A 17,372-nucleotide genomic window follows, 5' to 3' on the forward strand; every position below is an offset into this window, starting at 1 on the left:
AAAATCTTTAAAAAAAAAAAAGAATTTGTAAAAACAGACTTACACACCAATAAGAAAATAGGTGAATGATACCAACAGGTGACTCACAATAAACATAAAAACAAAGATACCCAACCTCACTAGCAATCCATGAAATAAAAATTAAAACAATAAAAACTCAAAAAACCCCACAAGAGTAAAAATTCCATTTCACATACAGGAGACTGATTTTTAAAACTGGACAGTAACTGAGTACTGGAGAAGATGTGAACAATCACACACACTGGCTCTCACACACACTGCTAGGTAAGAATGTAAATTTGTACAATTTTGGAGAGTCATTTGGCAATATCTCATGAAGCTGAAGAGGTCTTTACTCTTGGACCAAGCAATTCCACTCCTAGATTTACCAGAGTAACTCAAATATATGTGCACAAGAAGAAGAGATACAAGAATAGTCACTATAGGAAACTGTGTAATAATGAAAAACTGGGAAAAACTTAAATGTTTATCAACAAAAGAATGGAAAATATATTGTACTATATTTGCACAAATAATAAACAATTGAAATAAATGAACTAGAACTGTATTTATTAATATAGGTCAATCCCTAAAACATAACCTTGAGCCAAAAGAATGAGGTATAGAATGATGGGAATATGCTGCCATTTATTAAATGTTTGAGACGTGCAAAAAATTATTATACATTGTTAATGGATATAGTATACATAATGGAATATATATGTTCATATAACACACATGTGTGCATGTGTGTCATACAAACACACTAATAGGAAGAGGAGTAAATGGAAAAATGGAGAAGACATGAGACCTGCAAATCTTATCAATTATGTTTTATCTCTAAAAAATCTGAATATGACAAAATGTTAAGATTTTACACAGGTGGATTTGTATTATTCTCTGCAGTTTTCTGCGTGCTCCAAGTATGTCGTGGTTTTTTATTTTAATTTTTTAAAAATATTTTATTTATTTGACAGAGTGTGAGCACAAGCAGGGGGAGCGGCAGGGAGAGGGAGAAGCAGACTCCCCATGGAGCAGGGAGCCCAACGTGGGGCTCGATTCCAGAACCCTGGGATCATGACCTGAGACGAAGGCAGATGCTCAACCGACTGAGCTACCCAGGCGCCCAGTCATGGTTTTGTTTTGTTTTTTTAATTTATTTTAAAAGATTTTATTTATTCGTTTGAGAGAGAGAGCACAAGCAGGGGGAGTTGCAGGCAGAGGGAGAAGCAGGCTCCCTGCTGAGCATGGAGCCTGATGGGGCTCAATCCCAGGATGCTGGGATCATGACCTGAGCCGAAGGCAGATGCTTAACCAACTGAGCCACCCAGGCACCCCGTCGTGGTTTTTTAAATGGAAAATGCAAAAATCTATTTAATTATCCAAAAATTATAACCCAGTACATAATAAACAGTCACTAAGACTGTATACATTCAGTCCAGCAGCCTGAAGACCTGACCCCTTGTAGAGAAAATGGGATTAGGATTAAGCATATGGTTCTGCTGTTGGCAGGATGAGGGGTGAGGGAAGGAGGAGGGAGAAAAGATAGAGATGATAATTCCTGTATAAAACTGTAGGAGAAAAGTGTAAGAAAATTTCCTAGCCAGTTTCTACAAACTCTAGAACTATGTATTTCGGGGAAGGAAAACTTCAGTAGTCCCTAAGCAATTTTAAATCCCCCCCCCCTTTTTAAGAAGAAATCAATCATTTTCCCTATTCTTTGGTTAGCAAGTGTTCAAGTCTGACCTTAGTGTTTACAAGGACGTGTGAGCAGTGTTTTATTAGTACAAACTGTGAAAATGACTTAACTCTTATTGAAGTTTCTAATACTACTGAGATTCATTTTGAAAATATGTCAACTGCTTCTGAAGGCTGAAAAGACTAAAGAAGCTTGCTATGACTGACATTATTATGAACAGGACCGTTTCTATATTGTTCAAATCACTATTTTGGCTTGCTGCCCTATACGCAAACTATAAGAAGTTTCCACAGTGCCTAAGCTGTGGTATAATCTGTAGCAGGTTAAATTAGTGAGTGATCACTTTAGAACACTTTAACACTGATCAGAACACTCTGTTATCTCTGCTGCTACTGTTGGGAAGAAAATCATCTGGGGGCTCTGGAGGGTTCTGCTGTAATGCTAGTGAAAAGTACTGTATTATGTATATATCACAGGGATTCTCAAAAAACCTCCACTTTAAGTTTTACATGAAAATACTCTCTTAGGCGAGAAGTATGGCCCACGTCTCTCCTCTTCTCTTCCTGAAAGCAAAGCCCACTGTATTCTTTCTACTTTTGAGGTAGGATGATAAGTGTCTAACATGCCCTATTAAACCCCACTGTCAATACTCATGGTGTTACTTTCTAACTCAGGAAGTGAATTATACTTTGTCCAAATATGTCAGCCTGAGTTTCACAAGGATGAGACTCACAGAATCTTAGACGCTAGAAGAGAATTTAGAGGGCATTTTGTCCTAATGAACAAATAAACTAGAATAACGGTATCCCCAGAGTATATGAACTATTGTCTAGGGGATATGAGATGCCATAGAATGAACCTGACTCAGTTCTTGAAAGATCATTTTTACTCAGATATTTCTGAATAGAGATTTAACTGCAAGACAAAACATTTTCAGGCACTAATAAATGCTGGGGACACTTCAGATTCTTCTGCCATCAGGTTAGAATTCTGATGTTTGACTAGATGCAGAAATCCCCTCTATGTGAAGATGACATGATAATTATAAATCATGGCTACCATTTACTGAGCACTTACAATATGCTAGGCACTGTGGTTAGAGTTTTACATATATTATCTCATTTAGTCCCCCTAACACCATCAGGTAATTGTTTGTTTCTATTTTACAAACAAGGAAACTAAGGTTAAGAAAGGTGAAAAAACTTTTCCATGTTCACCCAGCTAGTAAATAGCAGAGCTGGTGTTTGGCCCAGGGCTGTCTGGCTCCAAAACCTGTGACCTTAATTGCTGCCTCAGAAATGTGAAACTGAGGCATAAGAACCGTAAGGCTTAAATTAGAAAAGCCTTAAACAAGCCACGTGTTTCTGTCCCTCAAGTTTTCCCAGCTATAAAATTAGAATACCTATCTCTTCCTACATGGTAATGAGGATCCAGAAGCTCATGGGATATATATGCCCACAGCATCCGATTTTAGAGCTAAAAAAAAGCTTGGTCACATAAAAACTTGTACATGAATGTTTATGGTAACCTTATTCATAATGGCCAAAAAGTGGAAACAACCCAAATGTCCATCAACTAATGAATAAGCAAAATGTGTTACAGCCACAGAATGGAATATTCTTTAGCCATAAAAAATAAGGTATTGATATATGCCACAATGCAGATGAACCTTGAAACATCATGCTAAGGGAAAGAATCCAGTCACAAAGAATCACATATGTATGATTTCACTTATATAAAATGTCCAGAATAGGCAAATCCATAGAAACAGAAAGTAGATTAGTGGTTACCAGGGGTCAGAGCATGGGGTAGGGGGTTAGGAGAAATGGAGAGTGACTACTAATGGGTATAGGATTTCTTTCTTTGGGGGCGTGAAATGTTCTATAATTAAATAGTGGCGATAGTTGCACAACTCTGAATATACAAAAACCCAGCGAATTTTATACCTTTAAAAAAGTAAATGTTATGGTATGTGCATTATATCTCAATAGAGCTGTTATTAAAAAAAAAACACAAAAAAAAAACTCGGAGGCCATGGTGGCAAAAGAAATATATTTGAAAATACTTTGGGGGTGCCGGGCTGGCTCAGTCTGAAGAGCATGCAGCCCTTGATCTCGGGGTCGGGAGTTTGAGCCCTGTATTGGGCAACGAGATTACTAAAAAAATAAATAAACTTAAAAAAAAATACTTTGGACAAAAGCATCACAGAAATATTGTATTACACTTTAGATACTATACATTTCATGCTTATAAAGACATGTTATATACATCATAAAAAAATCTGGCCTTCTACTACCTCTGCTGGTTATCTTGTCCAAGGAGAATCTTAATTCACCTCAAAGTACTCAACTCCTCTAGTTCCTGAATACCAAGTTAATAAAATGATAAAATACAATCTAAACTGGCTGCTGATGGAAACCCCAGGGGCTTGCCCTGCTTAAAAAGAGAAAGGGAAAAAAAGCCACAAAACTCACCAAGGGCCTACATTCCAGGCCAGAAAGGATAACAAGAATCTAGATCTAGTGGAAATGTTATCCCCCTATATCCTTTTGGGAACAGCTTATCAGGATTTTCTACAGAGCAATCAGGCAAAGGAATCTCAACTCTAAAGGTGCTGCGTTATTAAAACAACCACCGACATTGAAACCCTTACCTTCATATACTGAGCATAACAAAAACACACTCTCTTACTTTCATTTCAACAATACTTGTGTAAGCTATAGGTTTTTACCCCCATTTCATAGGTAAGGAAAGTGAGGCACAAATAAGGTCATCCAGTCAATGAGAAGCAAAGTCAAGAATCGACATGCATGTAAATTCCAAGTTCTCTGCTCTTTCACTGTGTCATGTTCATATTTGCTTTCTCCCTTCATCTCTCTTGGCCACCTACCTTTCACCAGATCAGAGAGCGGAGTTGAGTCTGTTTCTGCTCACGTTATTTTGTAACATGAACTTAACCCCAAGAAATAATTTCCCCTTTAATTGTTCTGGTTTGCAGTATTCCTTGTATAGGTGTCCATAAGAAACACTTGCTCAGAATAAGTATTAAGTCAATGCTGTTGAACAAATAAATAAATCTGGCCAGGTGTATCCAGTTAGTTTATCTTTCATGAATAATGAATGAAGACTCAAAACTTAAAAAATCTTACAAAATCCCTTCCAAGTTGTTGCAAAGGTTTTAGAACTGAGTCAGAAATGCTACTACTGAACTGGCCTTGAAATGACTTCCTGAAGAACTGTCCAACTCTTCCCTTCCAGCCAATCAAATGATGATTTAAACCCATAGAGGGGAAGCCCGAAGGCAAGATCTTTAGGTCTACTTATCATCTGGATTCTCACCTTTCACATGAGTTGATATTTCCTGCAACTAGCTATTTTCCAAGTCATTAGGCACCTCTTTTTTCCCTTCCTTCTTCCTTCACTGTCTCCCTCCCCCTCCTCCCCACTTCCATTCTCCCCTCTACCGCTTCTCCCTTTCTCTAGTGGTAGCATTTACCTCACACTTCCTAGTGAGGCACGAAGGTACCCATGGGAAGCAACTATGACAAACTAATGAAATAACTTCACACGGTACTACCCATTGTATTTGTGGAAATGCCAAGAATTTACCATGTGCTGCTCTAAGTAAGCCTTTTCCAAAGACCTAAACATGACCTATGGGATGAGATTGGACTAGAAGTTCTTTTTTCCTCTGATAGCTGAAGAGTTAATAGTTTTATTTTCAACACATAAGAAGGACTGAAGTACCATAGTAAATCCAGCTCTTAATTTTCAAAAGTAGGTGGATTTAAAGACCAGGGCATTAACAACATGCCTGCATTTGTTAAAAAGGTATGTTCTGTATTTAAACTAGATTTCTACCTATTCAGCCCTCAAACTCTTTCTTTGCTATGATTTCATGGTCTTGACCTTGGTTAATTATTTAATACTTCCATGACACCACCCTATAAAGGTACAAGTAAAAAATTTTTACTTAATATGAAATAAAAAGAACAAGTTTTAAACACAGATGTGCATATACCTCCTTTCACATTTAAATAATATGAAGAAATGTACATTCACAAATGTAACATCAATGAAAATCTTTAGCTCTAGTAATTTTCCCTAAGCTCTTCAGTTTAAGGATGGCATTATTTAATATTTGAACTAAATGCATTAACATAATTTTACCCATGACAGACTTTCTCTAGGTAAGGAATCATAGACTTTTATAGCTTTCTGGAACATCAGAAATCATTAGGCACAATTCTTTTATCTTAAAAACTAAAAAACTCCCAAGTTAGGTGATTGTCGAAGTCTCATAGCTGACTAATGACAGGTAAGGATTTTGGCTCCTGACCCCCTAGTTCACACAGCTAAAGTTCTCATAGGTGAAAAATATTTAACTTGTTGATATCAACACCAAAGGCAACAAAAATCAGAACTCCTCTTACCATATGTAAGACTGACATCACACAGCAGCTCTGGTTTCAACTTTCAGTATTTTTGTACCATAAATTCTTAACTTGTCACTTACCCGGCTGAGTTGATCCAATAACCTCTGGTTCTGTTCTGATAATTCCTGGACAGCCCGTGTTTTTTCTCGATCTGCTTCCCGTAGATGAACTTGCTGCCTCTCCAATTCATCCTGAAGTTGTTTCACGTCACTCTCCAGCTCTGACACACGCCCTTCCCATTCCCCTTCTCGGTTCTCAAATCGTCTTCTTAGTTCGTGTTTCTCTTGTTCTAAGTGCTAGGTAAGAAGCGAAGAGGATTTATAAACTGTTCAAAATTCAAAAGCCTTTTGCTTTTTTCTCTCGTCACACTTTCCTAACTTTTCTTTTTCCCAGCCAGTCAGCACAACAAAACACTCAACCACATGGGAAAAGTTGCCTATTTCACAGCTACAAAAACATTCCTTCCTTGCAAAGTGGGGAAGGAGTTGACTTCACAAAGAGAATGCCATTCCTATTTTAAATGCTTAATATTACTACATTTATTCTTGTTCTTGAGAATGGAATTGTGGACTTAGGAATTCACTTGCAATTCAGCAAGTCATCCAATTAACTGGTGAACTATACATTTAAACAACTTAAGACAAGTCCTTAAGGCTTCTTTTGGAATCATCTATTATGCTTGGCATAATACCAGGCACTTAGAATCAAAGAATTTTCAGACATGGATAGAACTCCGGAGCTCCTTCAGATTAACCACCTTTTCTTACAGATGAGGTAACAGTAGATAAGAGGTCAAGTAACAAGCTCAAGGTCAATACTAGTAAATGGCAGAGCTGGGATTTGTGTTTAAGTCATTACTCTGTTAGTGCTCTAAATCACAATTCAATAAATATTTGTTGTGATATAAAGCATTATATTTTCATATCAAGCAAGTTCAGCTTCAGATCTGCTTTAAATCATGGCCTATTAGCCTTGCACATTTATTTCTGATCCATCCATTCGTTCTTAAGTACCTACTATTGGTCAGCAACTGTGCTGGGAATACAGTGAAAAGTAAAACAGACATGGTCCTTGCCTTTATGGAGATTTCGTTCTAGTGGGACAGACTGATAAAAGTAAGAAGCTGTGTGTGACAAATGGTAGGCAGTAAAAATACAGATGGCTTGAAGTAGAAGCTCAATAAAAAAGGGTTCTTGTGAGGGAAATAAGAGTATCTTTTTGTTTCTGTGAGACAAATATGGATGCCTCTTTGCAGAGTCAAGTATGCTCTACTTACAAAGCATGTCATGTACAAGAAAGCAAAATCTATACCCCAAGGAGTATATTAAAAAGAAGTTAAAGCAATGGGCCTCAATTTGGGGGGCTCTCAGAAAAGCTCTGATATAACTGTTGAAAATATACCCTCCTGGACCTGAATCCCAAAGACTGTGATTAGTTAAACATGGATGAAGCCTAGACATGCGTCTGTCTAGCCATCTATCTGCCCATCTATATTGGCTCTACAGGAAATTGTGATGCACTGAAGGCTGGTATCAGCACTGTGATTGTTTCAACAAGCTAAGAAGTTGAGCATATGAATCTTCTTCAGAGTAGTCAGTCATCTTTTCTACTTGGGAAGCTTCGCTCTTATTCTATCCAAGTTCTCACTCTTTGAATATTTTTCAGAATGCTTCTTTTGGAAAGTCTAAAGGGCCACTGTATACTTATACACGAAAATGAAAATCAGTCCCGTTACTTCACATCTGTGTTTTTTTTTTTTTTAAAGATTTTATTTATTTATGTGACAGAGAGACAGCCAGTGAGAGAGGGAACACAGCAGGGGGAGTGGGAGAGGAAGAAGCAGGCTCCTAGCAGAGGAGCCTGATGTGGGACTCGATCCCGGTACGCCAGGATCACGCCCTGAGCCGAAGGCAGACGCTTTAACGACTGCGCTACCCAGGCGCCCCTCACATCTGTGTTTAAAACAAGGGATCATCCCATTTTATCCTGTCATTTTATTCCTTTTTCACTCTGAATGACTTGTTGATGTTTCTTAAAGTCAGATTTAGTCCCAAAAGATGAAAATATACCATGACAGAGCAGTCAAAATAATGTGCCAAAAGATAAAACCAGTGATCCAAAATGAAAATTCTGATCACATTAGCAAAGGCAATTTTTACTGAAATAAATGTATGGCCTCCCAGGTCGACCACTTCTGGGAGATAACTCACTAGGATATAGTGACTCTACTGTATTTGTTGAAAAAGTCACATTATAGTTGTACTGTATATACAGCTTCAGTTTGGAGCATGCAGGGAAAGAAAGAACAAGGGAGGGACTTAGGGTCATCAGCATCAGAACTTTCTGCTCTATGCTTCCCTCAACATTGCTAAACTCCAAAAATGAAAATGTTTTAGTCACCGTAGAGACTTCAGAAGGATGAAATGCAGAAACAAATGCTAATTGCGGTCCTAAAATTGTGATACTCGGTTTTATTCAGTTTTTCCAAAATGAAAAAGATTGAGCAGAAGGCAACAGCAAGAACTCAGTAATCACAGTGTTACTGAGAGGCCAGATAAATTAGGCTTGTGTTCTAAAAGAACAGAGAGACTTAAAAATATTCAGCAAACAGCTGTTAGTGAACAGCCCAACCAAGCAACTAAAACAATCCAATCGACTTGGAGTTGGGGGAGGGTTTGAGACAGGTGGTACTGATCAGTCTATTCTGTCCTTACAGTTCTTTGGTCATGTGACAAGCCTCCTAATTCAGGTTTCCCTGAACACGGAAAAAAAAAAAATCAATCGAGACTTTCCTAATAATGAACATACAGAGTTTAACCTTTTGTTTACTCAGAGAAAAGAAAGGTTTCCTGGAATTGTATTTTCAACAAAGTGAAATTAACCACTGAACTCTAGGCAGCGTATTGGGAAGTATGGAGGTCAGGGGTTGTATGTTATTCATTTTATATGTTTTAATCCTTTTATGTTATGTTATAACATAACATAAAGTTAATATCTACACCTGAAACTAATAATAATATTACATTATATGTTAGTTATACCTCAATAAACAAACGAAGGAAAGTTAACATCAAAACTGTCAAGGTCATCAAAAACAAGAAAAGTCTGGGGCGCCTGGGTGGCTCAGTCGTTAAGCGTCTGCCTTCGGCTCAGGGCGTGATCCCGGTGTTCTGGGATCAAGCCCCACATCAGGCTCCTCCGCTGGAAGCCTGCTTCTTCCTCTCCCACTCCCCCCGCCCCCCCGCTTGTGTTCCCTCTCTCGCTGGCTTTCTCTATCTCTGTCAAATAAATAAATAAAAATCTTAAAAAAAAAAACAAGAAAAGTCTAAGAAAGTGTTACAGCAAAGAGGGGACTAAAATAGTAAAACTAAATGCAATGTATTCAGGATGGGATCCTGGAACAGAAAAAAAAAAAAAAAGGTAAAGGTTAAGGAAATCTGAATAAACCAAGGAGTTTAGTTAACAATGTATCAGTATTGATTTTTTTCATTATGGCAAGTGTACCATAATATGTTAATAACAGAGGAGACTGGATGCATGGCATATGGAAATTTACTGTACCATCTTTCCAGGTTTTCTGTAAATCTGAAACATTCTTAAAAAAATAAGGTTTATTGAAAACTCTGAAAAAATACAAGTTAATATCATTAGCCCATCTGAAACTGGTTGTTAGAGAAAACGGATTTCTGCAGAGTCAAAAAAGCAACACCATTCTCCTAAGTCCAGGATATACAATGAAAAAGTACTCATTTTTTAAGTGGACCAAGCACTGAATACAAATAAGGACCTCTGGGTTTGCCTCCCCAAGTCTACTAGGGACTCTCATTATGTGATAATTTTCACTTTATTTGTTTTGCCCTATAAAAAGCTGTACTAGAATCATAAGAATTGGCCTAAGGAAGGGAGAAGAAAATGCAGTTGAGGGAAAAGACTACCTTTGCAGTAAGAGATAATTCACTTTCAGCTAGAATAGGGAAAAAAGGGGATCTTGTATGTTAAAAATGTTTTTAAAAACTAAATATTTAATTTCTGAAGAAGAAAGTATATCAATAAATGTAAGTTAATGTCTTAGTTCATATTCTGGGAAAAAAACTAAGGACCTAGCTGGATATAAGATTTAAAAGCAAAATGGTGGGGGTGCCTGGGTGGCTCAGTTGGTTAAGCCTCTGCCTTCGGTTCAGGTCATAATCCCAGGGTCCTGGGATTGCGCCCTACATCGGGCTCCTCTGCTTCTCCCTCTCTTCCCCACTTGTGCTCTCTCCTGCTCTCTCTCTCAAATAAATAAATAAATAATTTTAATAAAAAAATAAAAGCAAAAGGGCTCTCTGTAAATGCAGATTTTTTTTTAAAGTAGGCTTCACTCCCAGCATGGAGCCCAGTCACAGGGCCTGCACTCACCACCAAGAGATCAAGACCTGAGATGAGATCAAGAGTCCAGCGCTCAACGGACTGAGCCACCCAAGTGCCTCCAGAAGAAATAAATTTTTAAAAAATAACTTGAGGAGCAGGGCACCTGGATGGTGCAGTCAGTTAAGTGTGGGATGCTTGGTTTTTGACTGGGGTCTGATCTCAGGATCCTGAGATGATGCGAGTCCCGCATAGAGCTCCAGGCTCAGCGGGGAGTCAGCCTGGGTTCTCTCTCCTCCTCCCTTGCCTGTGCCCCCCTACCACGCCATTCTCTCTAAAATACATAAATAAATCTTTTAAAAAATTACTTTAGGGGTGCTTGGTTGGCTCAGTTGGTGGATGGGACTCTTGGTCTTGGGTTGTGAGTCTGAGACCCAGAATGGGCATAGAGATTATCTAAAAAATAAAATCTTATGCGGCGTCTGGGTGGCTCGGTCAGTTAAATTGCTGACTCTTCATTTCAGCTCAGGTCATCATCTCAGGGTCCTGGGATCAAGCCACACATCTGGCTCCGTGCTCAGCAGGAAGTCTGCTTCAGAATTCTCTCTCTCTGCACCTCCCCATCCCGCTCTCTCTCTCCTCTCTCTCCCTAAAATAAATAAATCTTTATTTTTTTAAAAGATTTTATTTATTTATTTGTCAGAGAGAGAGCACAAGCAAGGGAACAGCAGGCAGAGAGAGAAGCAGTATCCCTGCGGAGCAAGGAGCCCAATGTGGACTTGATCCCAGGACCCTGGGATCATGACCTGATCCGAAGGCAGATGCTTAACGGACTGAGCCACCCAGGTGTCCCAAGAAATAAATCTTTAAAAAGAAATAAAATAAAATCTTAAAAAAAATAACTTTAGAACTCTAAGCATATGAAAATAAAATTCAGTGAATGAATAAAATACAACATAGTCAATTTAAGGGTGGAAAAAAAATGACCAAAATCTTCCAGTCTTTCAAATTATATTAATCTTCATTTTAACTGAGATATACAGCTAAAAAAGAATCTGTTTACCTTTAAACCATCAAAGACTTAAAGAATGTGCCTTTAAATAAAGCAGTATAAAATCAAGACTTTATGTTTTTAAATGACAGAACAAAATCTTAGGTTTGGCACACAGAGCTGGAAAGGTATTCAATATTAACTTATGAGTAGGTAGAAAAAAATCTTAACAATGCTTGTTGGTCCTGAAGTTAGAAAGGTGCCGATTTTGAGGTAGTAAGGGAACAGAGGGGACTAAAACAAGACCATCTCATTATTTAACAGTCAAGCCAACATTCTCTCAGAGTCCACTCATGTGTTAATCTTTCAAACCTACCTGTGAGAAAATGTGTTTGACTCCACTGACAGTTTGTGGAAAATTACAAATGCTTTTTAAAGTAAGGGCTGGTCCTCTACTCTTAAATATTTAATTGAAAATATAGCAGAGTGGTGGTGTTAAACTTTAGACAGTATTTTGTCTAAGCAGACATTCTAAAATCTAGGCTGCTTAAAAAATATACTGTGAGGAAAATTCACTTGCAGGTATCAAATGAAATCATCCTCTATTAGGTTTCAGTCAATTAAGAAGAATTAAAATAATTAACAAGGAACTAATGACAATATCTTCATGACATTTTTTTTCTTTTTAGATTTTTTTATTTATTTATTCGACAGAGATAAAGACAGCCAGCGAGAGAGGGAACACAAGCAGGGGGAGTGGGAGAGGAAGAAGCAGGCTCATAGCGGAGGAGCCTGATGTGGGGCTCGATCCAGTAACGCCGGGATCACGCCCTGAGCCGAAGGCAGACGCTTAACCGCTGTGCCACCCAGGCGCCCCATTCATGACATATTTTTAAATGTACTTTAAAAAACAAAAACTAAAAATTTTTAATGATAATCTTCAAGTATACCTTGAAGAAATAGTATAACTGAACCCTCCAATACTCATCTTCAGTAATGATCAAGATTTGGCTTTTACAAATAAACATTTTAAAACTGTATAACATAACAAAATTTACTATTGTAACCATTTTTAAGTGTACAGTTGAGTAGTGTTAAGTATATTCACACTGTGGTTCAACCACAACCTCCAGAAATTAGAATAAATTTTTAACAAGAGTTCATATGGTAACCTGTAGAGGAACGAAGATTTTAAAAACTAGTTTAAGAGCTTTAAACTATTTATCTATTTGGTCAATAGCAAAAAGTCGAAGGTAATTTACTCTTTTACAATAGAACCTTTCTTGTTACACAATTTTTAAACCTTTTTCTTTTGTTGAAGAAATGTACAAAGGCTCCACATGGAACCCAGGATGTGTGTAATTGCACACTCAGGATTACTCTGAAATCTATCAGTAATCAAACTGACTGATATGATGTTCCTTTCAAGTTAGCTGTCTCTTCAATCAAGTCCCTCACTAAAGGAATTTCAAATCACAAGTATAAATCTCTGCAGTAGTACTTTTATATAGTCAGTAACCGAATCCCATTTTTAAAAAAAGACACCCTTTTATTTCTAGACCTCTACTTCAAGTGAAAATTAAACAATTCAATTCATTGGATTGCTTTTTGGCAGTCTACCTATAGGTTTCACAAACCACTTTTCAGAGAGGTATCTCAGGGGTTCATCGACTGGCAGACCTAGTTAACAGGCCAACTGAACTACAGGGCACTCACTGGTTTCCTTCTTTTCTCCCTGATTTACTTTTGGTATGTCGCTAGACTACAAACACACTTAAATCTTATTACAGAAAAGTTTCTGAATCTACATTCTGACTGTTCAACCAGTAGCAGAGATATGGAAGCAGACTAGGGTCAATTTCAGACCTTATTCAGGACTGTACTATTCTCTTGTAACTAAGAATAAAACGAACTAGTTGCAACCAAACTGGGTAATAACAGTAAATGCACAGGCAGACAAAAATAAGCTCCTCTCCACTGCCACAGATGCCCCCCACCCCCTTTAAAAAATATATCTCTTTAATTTTTAGAAAGGCTGGCATTCCATACCACTTTCAAGGCCCTTTTCCAGTAAAGGGCAAGAAAACAGGCATAGCTCTGAGAAAGACTTTGGTCCAGAGGATTGGCTGAAATCTTACAGACACTTTAAGAGGTATTTATAACAGTTAAAGTAATATGGTTCTTGTAGGTTGCATTTGGCCTTCGAATTGCATGCATGAGGCCCGGAACACAGAAGCATACTGTTTAAATACAAAATACACATAAATGCCAAGATCCAAATTAAATCCACTACCAACAGTCACATGCTGAGCCCAGGCTTGCCTGATTTCTGCAATGGAACCACATTTCCTAATCCCTGAGTATTTGAAGGCTATATAAAGCTCCTTTAGGAGCACTTGTTTCCCACAACTCTGAGCTGCCGGGAAGTTAAGACAAGGGCATCTGGAGGCCTTAACGCCAAAACTGGAAGGCTTTAGGCTAACACCCTGATTAGAGATTAACTACTCTGAAAACCTGGAGCATATTTTGAATGCTTCCCGACTTTCTCATTTCTCTGTGTGCAGACATCACCTCAGCGCTGTATAAATTAGTCATACTGTAAGCTCTATTTTAGATGCAGTGTACAGTACATATATAGAATGGCCCACAGCGGGGCTGGGGCTGTGCATGGACCCATTTGCTGAAGTCAGGTGGATTCAATGTTGCCCTGGTTTGATAATTAAAAACCCTCCAGCCTACCCCTCCCCTCAGGTGGTTTTCTGTTGAGGCAGCTTGAGCAAGGAAGGAGTGGGGTGGGTGAGTGGCTCCCGAAGCTGCCCAGGGCCGAGCGGGCTCCCCCTGCTTCCCACCCATCCCACGAGGGCCGTCCTCACCTCCAGCTTGTCTGTCAGCTCCTTGTGCATCTGCTCGTACTGCCGGCTCATGTCCTGGTTCCTCTCGAGCAGCGCCTTGCCCAGCCGGGCCGCCAACACCAGATCCTTCTCCTTTTGCCGGATCACCGACAGCAGCTCGGGATCCTGGGCGGGTGGCGGCTGCAGTCCGGACCCCTCGGCCGGAGGCCCGACCTCGGCCTGAGAATGCTCCCCAGGATCGGACGGCCGTTCCCCGGCCGCCAGCAGCGCCAGCTCCTCCTCTAACGCCAGTTCCAGCTCCCCGGGGCCCCCGGGGAAGGAGATGAGGGCGGCGGCGGCTGGACTCCCGACTGCTTCGGCGGCCGCAGCGGGCAGCTCCATGCAGCAGGCGCTGTCCGGCTCCGCGGGTGCTGAAGCGCGGCCGGCCAACCCCAGGCAGAAGGCGGACATGACCCGCGCGCGCGGAGCCCGCAGCGGTGCGGCCCGGCCGGCGCGCGCCAGGCTGCAGGGGGGAGGGGCCCCGCCGCGCCGCCCTGCGCCCCGCGCCTCGCCCCGCGCCGCGGCACGCGCCCCCCGGGTCTCCGCGAGCCTGGGCGCGGCGCGCGCCGGCCCGCCCCTCCCCCGCGCCGGCGGCACGCGCCCCCTCCCCCCGCCCCCGGGCTCAGCTGCTCGGCGCGCGCTGGGGAGGAGGAGGGGGTAGCAGAAGGAAAGGCTGAGGAAGGGAAGACCGAGGGGCGGCGAAGCGGGAGAGGAGGTTGCGAGGAACGCCGCCGCCGCCGCCGAGTTTTCAGCCGCCCTGTTGCTGCTGCTGCTGCTGCCGCTGCCGCCGCCGGCCGGGCAGCGCCTCACGGGGCGGGCTGCGCTCCGCTGTCACTGCGACGCTCGCTGCTGCTGCTGCTGCCGGCGGCCGCTCTCTGCAGCCGCGCTCCATGTCCCTCGGCTCGGCGGCAGCCCCAGCAGCAGCAGCGGCGGCGGCGGCGGCTGCTGCAGGCGCCGAGGCGGCGGCTCCACATCGCGCGCCGCGCAGCCGGGCGAGCTCCTTCCTGCCTCCCTCAGCTCCTCCCGCTCACCGGGCCGGCCGCACCCCGCCCCGGGCTTCCGGCCGCGCCCCCTCTCCCCGCCCCTTGCCGGCGCCTGACGCGCGCGGGCACCTGTTCGCCGCGCCCGCGCGGGATTCGCCGGCTCGCGGGTCTCCTCAGCGGCGCCCAGGTGGCGCCGGCGGCCTTAACCCCTGCGTTGCCTCAAGCCCGGTGATGGTTGCGCGCGCCGCCTGGGGAGGCGGCTGGCGCATCCCTAACGGTCCGGGCGGCTCCCCGGCGCGGCCACGCCCCCCGGCCTCGGGCCCACGTCGGGTGTGGGCCCGCCCCCAGCACGCTCACCTCGGGGTGTGGCCTCGCTCTCACCTCGGAGAACGGCCCCGCCCCCGGCCTCTTTCGCACCTCGGTGGGTTGGGGCGTTTCTCCGAGTCCGGTGCGGATTAGTTTTCTCGCGCCTGAGGTGGTCTCCAAGAGGCCTGGGGACGTTCTTCCAAGGCCGAGCCCCGACAGAGACTCATGGCCACGGAATTTTCGTTTGGGCCCCCACCAGAGCTAAGCAGACAGGAGAGGGAGCCCTAGAGAGCAGGAGGGGGAGGGATGACTTGAGAAACCCGGCATTTTAATGATGATGACTCAGGGATATGAGGGACCAGATGCCTTCGAGATCAACAGCCCCGAAAGAAAGGGTTATGTTGAGAAATAACGGAAAAAAACTGCTCACAGATGGGAATATGAAGTAAAGAATTGTCGTGATAGTGACTTCTGTGTATTAGGTCTTGGTATGTGCCGTGTCTTGTGCTGAGTGCTTTGTACGCATTATCTTAGACAATCCTAACAAGAACCTATCAAGTAAGTGCTGTCGCTCTTTCCATTTTACAGGGAGGAAATTGAGGCATCAGGAGGTGGAGTTACCTGCCCAAGGCATTAGAATAGATCACACCCAGGCAGGCTGACTCCAGGGTTCCCGTAAATCATTCTTTACTTTCCTCGCGCGCGCGAGAAGTCTCGAGGAAGAGAAATGGTAATTTGTGGCCAAAATGGCCTGGGTGGATATAGAAGGTGGTATCAGGAAGCTTCCTGCAATGATAAAAAAAAAAAAAAAAAGCGTTGAAGAGCCTACTGGGAGACTCCGGGCAGTTCTGGCTTTGACCTCACTGGTGATGCTCTGTCTCCTATTTTCAGAAACAATCCCGTCCGAAGCTAGAATTGGTCCCTATTCTTTTCTTTTCCTCTTGAATAACAACCCATTTTTGAGTTAGATCATACCTTGATTCTTTTCATCACAGCGAAGTGGAAATTTCAGGACACCAAGAGGCTGAAATGGGTCAAATGGCTTCTCCTGGTTTTTATTCTTTATTAAATTCAGAGCCTATCAATATTCTGGTGTAGACATGGGACTGAACCTCAGGTCTGGTTTTGTTTGCTTGTTGATTGGAAAGGAGACAAACAACTGAGGGATTCCCTCATTGGTCTTAGAGCTAAATATAGGAAGTTGATCATGGTACTGTACCAGCAGCAGTGGGTTGCTCTAACACTTTTTATTATGCCCCTTGAGCAGAAATTGTGGGCCCACGGTGAGATCCAACTGCAACTCCCTTTGGTCTTTTTTGGTCACAAAAGGACAAATTTCTCCCTAATCTGTTTTATAGAGAGACAAATATCAAGACAAATGGGATTCCTAATCAAAAAGAGTTTCAGAGGGGGAAAAATCTTTCCAATGCCTTTAATGAAGCATATAAGTTTAATATCTACATACATAGTAATAGCATGTAGGCATATTATAAGATGCACCCAAAAAAGGGGGGGTCAGCTCTTTATTTTTCCTTGATGCAGACCTGGCAGCCTATCTTTCCCGAAAGGTCTTTGACTTGCCTTTCTTGAACTCAATGGCTCTACTCTGTTAGACTTACCTGTTACTGTGAGAACGAACTACAATTAACTCTAGCTCCCAAAGATTCTTCTAAAGAATGTTCCTCCCCCTAAACCGACTAGGAGGTGATAATTTTCTAT

The 17,372-nt window shown here is 42.0% G+C and overlaps 1 protein-coding gene across 2 annotated transcripts in view; it reads right to left on the reverse strand.

Annotated features, from left to right (window-relative positions):
* Positions 1-14,817, reverse strand: part of BICDL1 (BICD family like cargo adaptor 1) — a 99,701-nt gene extending 84,884 nt beyond the window's left edge. Inside the window, exons 1-2 of one of the 2 annotated variants that reach the window (XM_045791582.2) lie at positions 14,347-14,817; positions 6,216-6,431 (exon numbers count right to left, since the gene is read on the reverse strand). In XM_045791582.2, the coding sequence (XP_045647538.2) occupies positions 6,216-6,431; positions 14,347-14,775 (645 nt within the window). In that variant the 5' untranslated portion in view covers positions 14,776-14,817. The remainder of the gene's footprint in view (positions 1-6,215; positions 6,432-14,346) is intronic. The other variant, XM_045791583.2, reaches the window with a different exon arrangement.
* Between the last annotated feature and the right edge of the window lie 2,555 nt (positions 14,818-17,372).

The sequence above is a fragment of the Ursus americanus genome, chromosome 30 (assembly GCF_024610735.1).
Source record: "Ursus americanus isolate L20-20 chromosome 30, mUrsAme1.1.p, whole genome shotgun sequence".
In the NCBI taxonomy this organism is placed as follows: domain Eukaryota; kingdom Metazoa; phylum Chordata; class Mammalia; order Carnivora; family Ursidae; genus Ursus; species Ursus americanus.